Source organism: Paramisgurnus dabryanus, chromosome 8 (genome assembly GCF_030506205.2).
Source record: "Paramisgurnus dabryanus chromosome 8, PD_genome_1.1, whole genome shotgun sequence".
Lineage (NCBI taxonomy): Eukaryota > Metazoa > Chordata > Actinopteri > Cypriniformes > Cobitidae > Paramisgurnus > Paramisgurnus dabryanus.
In genome coordinates, this window is record NC_133344.1 from 36904708 (window position 1) to 36914914 (window position 10207).

The 10207-nt window shown below is 34.3% G+C and overlaps 1 protein-coding gene across 1 annotated transcript; it reads right to left on the reverse strand.

The window, feature by feature from the left end:
• Nucleotides 1-225: 225 nt before the first annotated feature.
• rabgef1l (RAB guanine nucleotide exchange factor (GEF) 1, like) lies at nucleotides 226-9977 on the reverse strand. The gene is made up of 9 exons (XM_065281711.1): nucleotides 9798-9977; nucleotides 9177-9356; nucleotides 7789-7937; nucleotides 5311-5471; nucleotides 5004-5085; nucleotides 3918-4050; nucleotides 3508-3599; nucleotides 2938-3194; nucleotides 226-1542 (listed from the first exon to the last, which is right to left on the reverse strand). The coding sequence occupies exons 2-9, from the start codon at nucleotides 9353-9355 to the stop codon at nucleotides 1162-1164; spliced, it is 1434 nt and encodes a 477-aa protein (XP_065137783.1). The 5' UTR covers nucleotide 9356; nucleotides 9798-9977; the 3' UTR covers nucleotides 226-1161.
• Nucleotides 9978-10207: the final 230 nt, after the last annotated feature.

The window sequence follows — 10207 nt, forward strand, 5'->3', positions numbered from 1 at the left end:
CAAAAGCAATAGTTACACAATTGTGCATACAATAAAAAGTGTTTTAAATAAATAAACTCTCCAAACAAATCATAAAAATGGTTTGTAACATATTCTCCTGAAAGTTAAAGACTTAATAATAGGAATGCGCAACGATTAATTGGGACTAATCATTTTTGTTTACATAATATATGTGGGTGTACTGAGAATAACAAATTTGTACATATAAATACACACACATACAAGTAATTTTAAGAAAAAATGTATTTATATAAATTATATATAAATAAAACATATATACATACACATGCAAATATTTCTCAAATATATGCATGTGTGCGTATTTATATACACAATTATTATACACAGCACACACACATATATTAAATAAACCAAAACCAAAATAAATTTTTTGAACGATTAATCGTGACTAACCAATAGGCATTCCTACTAAATACATATGTAGACACTACTTTCTTAAAGTTTTCATTGTTTATTTATCTCTCACATCTCTGTCTGCAGCATCAGCTCATGTTTTAAACCATTACAATGCTTCACTACTGCTTATGAATATAAAAACAGAGATAAATTATATATTCATTTATATACTCTAATAAATTATAGATTTTATTGACAGTGCAAAGAGATCTGTCCTTATCACCGATATCTCAAACAACTCTTCATGTTTGTTTAAAAAATTACAATAAAGATCCACCAGAAGATAAGGAAAAACTGATGTATCAGGAGGAGACATATTACTTAACAAAAATAACTAAATAAATAAAAATAATATTTGGCAAAAGGAAAATGATTCACATTTCTGGAATCAATAAGACTTTTTGCATTATATCCATGAGGTCTCCTTTCCATAAAACATTACTGTAATACAATTTATTTTTATTTCATTCTGCATAAAGGCAGTATAACAAATATTTTAAATAATAATAAATTATATTTCAGAATTTCATTATTTGCATTACAGTAATGGTATTCATAATAAGACTTCCTTAGGTTTCTAAAACAGGCTTGATATTCTTTATGCAGACTTGAGTTTAAAATTAATCTCTTATTTCTAATATGTTTTAATATCAAAGAGAAATATGAGCCATCCACCTGCTTCCCCAAACGCAGAAATGTTATACAGTTGATCTTCAGGTCAATAGAAACCTCTCTGTGTGCGGGTTAGCCAAGAAATTTCTGTGGTTGTAGTGGAGGGGGCAGACTATCAGTCTCTACATTGTCTGAGTCTATAGTGAAGACGGTCGAGCTTTGTGTCCTCACAGGTGGAGCTTCTGAAATACCCAATACTGAGAGTTCCTCTCCATCCGTCCATTTGATGAGGTCTGTTTCCAGTTCACGTCTCTCCTCTCTTCTCCGTTCCTTACGAAGCCCAGCGTTGGGTTCTTCTCTGAAGCCGTTCTGTGAAGAGCAGCCGGAGGACGAAGCCCCGAGGCCTGACGGTCGCTCTGGAGACGTCATACCAGTCATATAGCGCTCGAAGTCTTCACAGCTCAGGTTTAGAGATGATGCATCCAGCTTCTCTATAAACGCCACCGCACAGCACTGCAGAAGAAAAGAACCAATCAAAATCTGTGCACATTTTAACCAAAGTTATTTTAAAGTCCAGTTCTCTTTACATCCTCATACCGTGTTTTAATAAAGCAAGATCTCTGTCGGAAATATAGTTGGTTTAAAGTCAATATTGCACTGATAAACAGGAAAATGAATTGTAACTTTTTTTCTAATACATGTGTGATTTTATAAAAAAAATTATTTAAGCCATATTAGTTTTATAAGGGTCAGTGACAAAAACGGTTTGGCAAGATGAGAAATTAATAAAAAAAAAAAACTTGTTTTAAAAGCATGCATCAGGTTTATTTCAATTCACAGTGTATTTATGTTAATTGTATGCGATAAAAAAATTACATTTGCACCATTTTTATGAAAGTTAAGACTGAATGGACCTGAAAATGTCAAATGGTGTAACTGCCAATTGCGCCAAAGAATGAGAAATATTAAATATTTTATCCACCTTGATGGCATGTAAGCGTAATCATCATTAAAAAAATCATTTTAAAATATCATTTTATTAGTCATTTCTAAATGTAAATTTAAATGCGTTTTTGTAATATTTGTCTTGACATATGCTGAAAACAGCTCTGTTTTCTTAATAATATTTGACAAATGATGTAAAAATGTATGTAAAAAATAATATTACACTAAACTAGATGATTATATTTTGTTCCACATTTTTTATGAATATATTTATATTTTAGTTAAAAAAAATACTAGTTACACCAATTGACACAAACCGGTTACACCACATTGACATTTTTGCAATTATCCCCAAATATTCTTTCAAAACTAAATAAAACCAGAAATTTTAGACTTGGTCCGAAAAAAATGTAATGTATGCAAGTAATCTGCAAATTTATTTTGAAATTTTAACCCTTTTACATTCAATTTATCCATACGGACACAAAAAAATTAACATCACGTCATTGACCCATAATCATCATCCAGGTTTACACTAATTGAAGGACAACAGTATTAATATTAGTATTATTCACATGAATTAAAGAATATTAACGTTATCAATTTAAACACTTTACTATTCTAACTAGTGATGGACTAATACAAAATATCTGTTTAATTACTTTGAATAACGTCTACTGGTTGAAGGGTAGTTACAACTGGGGATTGAGCCCTGGCTTTAGGTTTACTCTCTCTGAAGGTTCAGAGCTAATTTTTAAGACTAAATGGGTAGCCAAACTCAAATCGACCGATGTCCGATAGTAGTAAAAATATTATTATTATATGCTGATATATTGGTGCATCTCGAATTTTAACGTTTGATGGTTTACTCACGTCTTGTTATAAATCATACAGTTCTTTAAATCTGAACATGTCTAGTACAACCTAAAGGTTTAGTTGATGAGATGAGAGGTGAATGGTTACCAGATTAGTGAAGTAATATCCGTCCTCTCCGCTCATGAGACGGCTGGGCATACAGAAGCGTGTGATATACTGAATGTTGGAGTGTAAGCGCGGTGGATTGGCCTTCAGTATGATATAGACAAGAGCTGGTAGAAAATCATCAGCTGAAGCAGGAGCTTTCTTACTGCCCTGGATAGCTGTCAGGATGTGTTTACTACATCTGGTGATACAGGCCAACTTCTCCTTAGGAACCCGTTTAGAGTCCATGTCAATCGTGTCTGTTAAAAGATTAAATTCAAGTGATCTCTGAAAACACATAATAGGACCACTTAACATATTTTGAGACTTTTTTCATTTTAAATTTGTGTTTATTTTAATGTTCATTAAGTATTTGATGTTAAAACTAAATCAAACTAAAACCTATCCACCTGTCATTAGTATCAATAAAGTCCATTTTTTTACCTGTTTTGCAATTTAATATAGTCCTGTAATAATAGCAAGAGTAGTTATCATGACACGAGACTCTTGGCTAGTCATTGTTATTGACTGTATAGTTGACTATAAATCTGTGTTTGTGTGTGAATGATGCACCTGTTATGGCTCTCTCAACACTGTCTGAAACTTTAGGATGTTGTTCATTTAGTGGAACGCACAACATCTCAATGGACACCCAGTGTAAAGCTCTGAAACACACACACACATGACAATATAATAACCTCCTAAGACCCGAGCTTTGGTTTGGCTTGCATTTTAGATTTCTTCCAGCTATTTGGGATTAGGAAGAACCAATAAATATAATAACCAAATATTTTTCTTTGAACATGAAGCAGTGTAATTGTCCATGTTTGTGTACAACAGGTTCCAGTTACACAAAATTTATTTAAAAAGTATTTTGGTGCAAACAACAAAAAATGTGTGTGGACCAGGTCTCTTAGGAGGTTAAGAAAATTATCTTTCAGCACTTTTTATTTGGTCTTAATGGTTTTAGCAAAAGTACAAACCTGATTCTTTTCTGAATGATCAGATCTTTCTTCTCATCATCTGTGTGGTCAGGACAGAAGAGCTGGTCATACAGACGACCCATCACATAACGTTCAACTTCACCCATCACTGTCTCGATCTGATCAGCTGACCCTGAAACAAAAATCATCTATTCTGCTCAAACATCTTGGTGAGGATTTAAAGTCCCCATGAAATCAAAACTGACCTATATTGTTTTAAATGGAATATTGTAGTGTTCATTATAAACTACATGTGGGTCTTTATTCTTGTTAAAATTCACGTGCCTTCATAAACTTTAATTAAAAGCTTACAACGTACTTAAGCCCTCTTGTGGCTATCATTCTCTAATGAAGTCAGCTAGATGGCTTGGGCGGATTATCCGTTAACCCCGCCCCCTACAAATGTCAATCTACTGCGAGTTACATGAATGAAATGCCTACTTTTCTATATCTAATCAATTCACAGTATTAAACACAAGCCACGCCCACAAGTTTCCTCATGTGATTTTCCATCTCACTCAGAAATACTTCGCAATACAGTAAAAGGTAAAGACAAACACGACTTCCTGTTCACAGGGACTTGACTATCTTGTCAATTAAGAGAAAACGCTTCCCTGCCAATGACAAGGTTTTACGGCAAACCATATTATCGCTATTATCCACTAGGTGGGGATCTTACACAACTTATAAAACAGGTTACAAGGTATAAAAAATGTTTTTACACTTACACAATGTGGTTTTTCAGGCAATAAAAAAGGAATATATTGCTGAACTGCAGTGTTTTTTTTGCCTTTACAGGTCACCTGACATGCACAAAATGGAAAACTACATCCTCACAGAAACACCTCATATGTGGCCTTTAATGCTTTCTTGCTTGAATTAACCCCTGCATCTTCTTCAATCAAAAACAACGGCCAGTGTGGTGGCTGCTATATACTGTACATTAACCTAACAACATCAGTTTCCATCATTTTTAAATGACTTTGCGAGAGGAACAATTATTTAGTGGAATAACATTTGTTAATGGAAACACCATACAAAGATGTTCAAGTAAACTGACTGTTTTACTGTACTGTAAATCTTTACCTTTAAAGTTGCTGTGCAGATACTCTGACATGGTTTGATAAAAGTCCTGTACAGATTCAGAGAAATCTTCACAAACAATGACCTATAACATAAAGACAAATACATCATACTTAATCTGGACAACTTCTGTTAAATGTGTGTGAAGTGAATACTGGACATTAAATAGCTACTGGTATTTTATTTTCAAAAATTAAGTGCAAATAATTGTACATGAAACACACTTGGGTTTAGTTTCAAATCTGTAATGTTTAGATCACAAATATCTCTAATAATTCTTCTAGAAAGGTTTCATCTTGGTCATGTTCACCTTTTTATGTGCAATATTTTCAGTGAAGGCATGGCACCGTTTGAAGATATCGTAAGCAGGTCTGGGCAGGGTCTTTAGGAAGTCAATGAACTCTTGTGTAATATGATCACAATCCACACTGGACTGTTTACTGACTGAAGAGCTCCTGGAACCTGCCGCGTCTTTAAATAAACAAGTGGACAACACTCATGTTATTTGATCACGTTTACAAGTACGGTTTTTCATTCAGCAGACACTTTCATTCAAAGTGAACTGCAAATTACATTTATAAGAGCAAAAAATAAACACAGTCCATAAATCTACCATTACAAGTAGAAATAGTATTGAGGCTTAAATATATCACACATTAATGTGCCTTTTCGATGCATAACATGAATGAGAGTATTTAGAAATGTCCTTTTTCAGATGCTTAAAAATAAAAACAGAATTGTGTGTCAATGTATCAGTAAATCACATTAAGCGTTGATGTTGCATTTGGCTTTGAGTTCAGTTCTTATGAATTACTCAATCGAAACTGTGCAGTCTTCCAGTAAACTATTGAGTTAAGTTTTTTTACACACTGTTATTTTGGGTCTTCGGCTTATAATGGTTTGACTTCAGAAGAACAAAGAAGTCAAAGGAGGTATATGAATTTTTATGAATAACATAAAGGTGAAAAAATAATGATTTTCATTTTTGCATGAACTGTCCATTTAACATATTTTTAAAGGGGTTTAAGGAAAGCTTCACACATGTTTTTTTACAAGACCGAAAAACTTTTAACTTGATATTTACATTTAACAGATGATTTTATCCAGACAACAGGGAACGAGATACTTTATACAAGTAGGATAGGTTGCACCAGCAAGGATTAAATTAAGCAGAGTACAATCTTAATTTAAACTAATCTAGGCTTTATTGATCTCAGTTTATTTTGAATTTGAGTAGTGTTGCACGCAAACACAGGTTAACAAATCTTAGATTAAAACATTAACCTGTATAAAACCCTTCATCTATTTATTTTGTCTACCATGATGAATTTGCCGGTGTAATTAAACAGCAACAATGTTGACGTTGTCATTCAAAAAGGAAATAAACAGTTTATGCAGGCGAAACTTTTTGTATTATAAATCACTATATACATACATTAGTAATCTAAAGGGCTGATTCAAATCAATTAAAACAATCTATTGTATTAATTAACAGAGCAATGTGGCAGGAAATATTGCAAGTTTAACTGTAATCCCTAACGGAGACTTAAAACAGAGTTTAAAGTAATGGAGCAACAGGATTAAAGATAGCCTATGTTTAATGTAAAATTGAAACCTGGATCGGTTTAAATGTAACACAAGATTCAGGGACAGATTCCCAGACAGGGATTAGATTAGTCCTAGACATAAATAAATATAAGGTGTCCAAAATGAGAACAACTTGCACGGAGATTTCTTAAAATAAACCAGTGTGCTTTGTTTTGCCTCAAAATGCACCCAAGTAATGTTTTAAGTAAGGCATGTTTGTTAAAACTAGTTATATTTCCTAATTAAACTAAGGTCTAGTCCTGGCTTAAGCTTATCCCTGTCAGGGAAACCACCCCTTAAAGTTCAGTGCAGAGTAATTAAATAAGCCTTGATTTAAACTAGTGGTGGTCGACCAATAGTTTTTTTTTAAATCGCCAATGCTGATACAGATATTAAGCAAGCTGTATGGCAGATTAACACAAATCTAATTACAGTAAATAAGAGACAAGCAGAAAATTTGTAAAACTACATAAGCATTTGTTATACATAACACTAAAAATATACCCTTTTAAAGTAATTAAAACATATTTACAAAATTAATAATTAAACATAATTAATGTGGATCTGCCCAGGGTGTTGTTGTGTGTGACACAACATAACGTCATGTTAAAAAGTGAATAATGATTGGAAATTTTACTGTCTGTCAGACTTTGGCTTTACATTTAATGACACTTCGTGTCTTTTCATTACAAATTTACATAAACGAGAAATTTACTGGCCGATTGAAAAGATTTATAAAATCCAAATATCGGTCAATGCATCGGCCTCTGCAATATATCGGTATTTCACTAATTTAAACTAGATTTAAGACTAATCCTTGTTGGTGCAACCCACCCAAACAAGAGTTAAGATACTGTGCAGTATTACAGTGACAAGTTTCAATGTTATTGACCCGATAAATAAGCATATAAGAACAGAAACTCTGGTTTTATAAATATATAGTTTATAAAACCTGAATGCAGTGTAAAAGATGAACAGTGTGAAACATGAAACAACACAATCTAGGATAATCTTTAAACCAGGTCCAAAATGAACTTGGGTTAACCAACAAAGATATTTCTAAGCAATGAATGTTTTAACAATCAAGAAATATTTGTATTCATTATACAGATTTCCATCACCTCTTTTGGGCTGGAAATCAAAATGAATATCTAGTAAGTCTAAATATTTTCTTTATGGAAGGTCCATATATATGTTGTACCTTTTATTGCAGATGTTTTGGAAGCTGAGGTAAAAAGTCTCTTCACTATGGGTACACTTTGTGTTTTGGAGGAGGTGCTGGTGGTCTCTGATTGCTCCCTCTTGTGGCTGCTGGCGTACGCTGCCTTCTCTTCTTCTTCTCTCTGTAATCTGACAAACACACGCACACATACACATTTGGACTCTTTATTTGCGGCTTTCTTTCAATATTCAGGCTAAGTCATCAATATAAAAATATATATTTTTTCTTTCTTAATAAACAACTATATTTTAGTAATTTCAGGTTTGAAACACATACCATTAGATATATCAACCATCAGATGTATAGCTTCTTAAGAGTTTAAAGCATGCATGTTTTTAAATCAATATCACTGGAGTAGGAGTATGATATAGCTCTATATTATCATGCCATGATGAAATAGACCGATTTTGCTTTTATACAACAGTTCGACGGCACAAGTTTGAAAAAAGAAGACTAGAAAACAACAACAGAGTGATTTTAAAAGCCTGTTTGTTGGGGAATTAGTTTCTCCCGCAACAGATTTGAAGTCCAGAATGACAGGCAACACTTTCGGCTGTTTGTTTTGAATGTCATAATAACTCAATAGAAGAAATAGCCGTTTCTCAATACATCCAAGAGCTCTGATCTTCGAAGGGATTAGGGCATAGGGATAATCACTTCTGATTGGGATTCGCAGACTGATTCACAAGCTTATGGGAGCTTATTGAGACACACAGAAAGTGTTTATAAACAGCATGTTCCAGTGGATGTGTATGTGTCCGCTCCGGGAGCAGCTTTTTCCAGTCATAGATGAGCGTACGGCTTAAGTGTTTGAAGAAGTCTCCCTCACTAATTGTAAAATGACCAGTAGGTGGTTTAATGATACAGGCGGTGAAGCGGTTACTGTTATGTTATCAGTAGATAACATAAGAGAAGAGCATGCAATCCAATGGGAGTCTTATTTTTTAAAGAAATGGCAAACAAAATAGTTACAGGTTTCATTTGGAAAGATTTTCAGTGGGAAGTTGCACTACAACCACAGGCAAAAACAGCTGGGGTGGTGATGGCGCAGTGGATAAGACACTCACCTTTGGTGTGAGAGACCCAAGTTCGAATCCACTGTGTCACACAATTGTGTCCCTGAGCAAGACACTTAACCTCTAATTCCTCCAGAGGTGTAAAAAATATTTATCAAACCACTTTCTATGAACCGTTTTCTTTTTTTTTTCTGAGTATGGCCTACAGGTGAGGATCAGTTAGATCAGTTGAGCATCACTTAGGTGAGTTGAGCATCAGGTAAAAAGGTAAAATCACCTGGGATCAACACGCTCATAGTATGACTGGCTGCCAAATGCCAACCCACAATTCATCATCTTTGTCTCTCTCACCTCTCAGCCAATGCTCTGTCATCCTCGATCTGCTTGTCTTTGACACTGTGGTTCTCCTCTCGCCAGCATTTGGAGCAGAGGCCCTGCCAGACAGCGTTACCGTAGAAACCGCATCCTCTCTTGCACATCAGGTCAGACTGCTGAATGCTGATGCCCCTGCGCTCCATACCAGAGTTCATGCTTTAATAAGAAAACAAACAGAGCTTTATCCATGGCCAATGCAGACAATCTAGAGTCAAGACTGGTCAGTATAATGTAATGAAAGAAAATTATACTTCATTCTCTTCTTCCTGTAAAAATGTAAAATATCTGCTGACACGGCGATCTGCAGATTTCAGTAGATTTGATTTGACGAACTCGGAACACTTCAATGTCATCAAAGGCATTGTTTTAACATTAGACATTCAACTGACTTCGCTTAACTTACTTCACAAGGGACCGTACAACAGTAGCAGCAAAACAGAATAATTATACATAAAAGCGCAAAGGCATCATTATCATCATCACATGTACAGTACTTTAATGTCTTCAGTAAAATGATCATCAGTCTAATTCTACACGTTTATCGAAAATCATGGTTTTATTAGTAAGCTTCAGGGATGTGTCCGTAATCATTCTTACCTGTCAAATCCACAAAACTTCCCAAACGACTAAAATACGCAAAAGTGCTTTGGGCACTTCTAGTAAAAGCTTGTAGTGCTGTTAATTGATTAGTAATAAGTCTTCAGAGCGCTCGTCATTGATGTTTGTGTTGTTGACGGAAGCCCTGACACCACCGGAAAAGCCGTCGTCTACAGGACACCCTTCCTGTCTGTCAGGCGTCAAAATAAAAGTCCTTTATTGTCGTAAGGTAAGCGATATGAGAAAGATACTTTACAGAAGTTCGAGAAGCAACGACATAAACGGCCAGTTTCCTGAAATGCATCTTTGAGCTGCCAAACTTATTGCACGAACATATCTTAACATATATTAGTGCAATATTGTTTTATATCTAAATTCACACAAATATTGTTATTGTATGACAAGTTAAA

Coding starts and splice junctions, on each gene's coding strand:
- rabgef1l (XM_065281711.1), bottom strand. CDS start 9,355: ATGAACTCTGGTATGGAGCGCAGGGGCATCAGCATTCAGCAGTCTGAC. Junction 5,472..7,788: donor CAAAACATCTGCAATAAAAG/GTACAACATATA, acceptor GTTTATTTAAAG/ACGCGGCAGGTTCCAGGAGC. Junction 3,600..3,917: donor ATCATTCAGAAAAGAATCAG/GTTTGTACTTTT, acceptor TGTGTGTTTCAG/AGCTTTACACTGGGTGTCCA.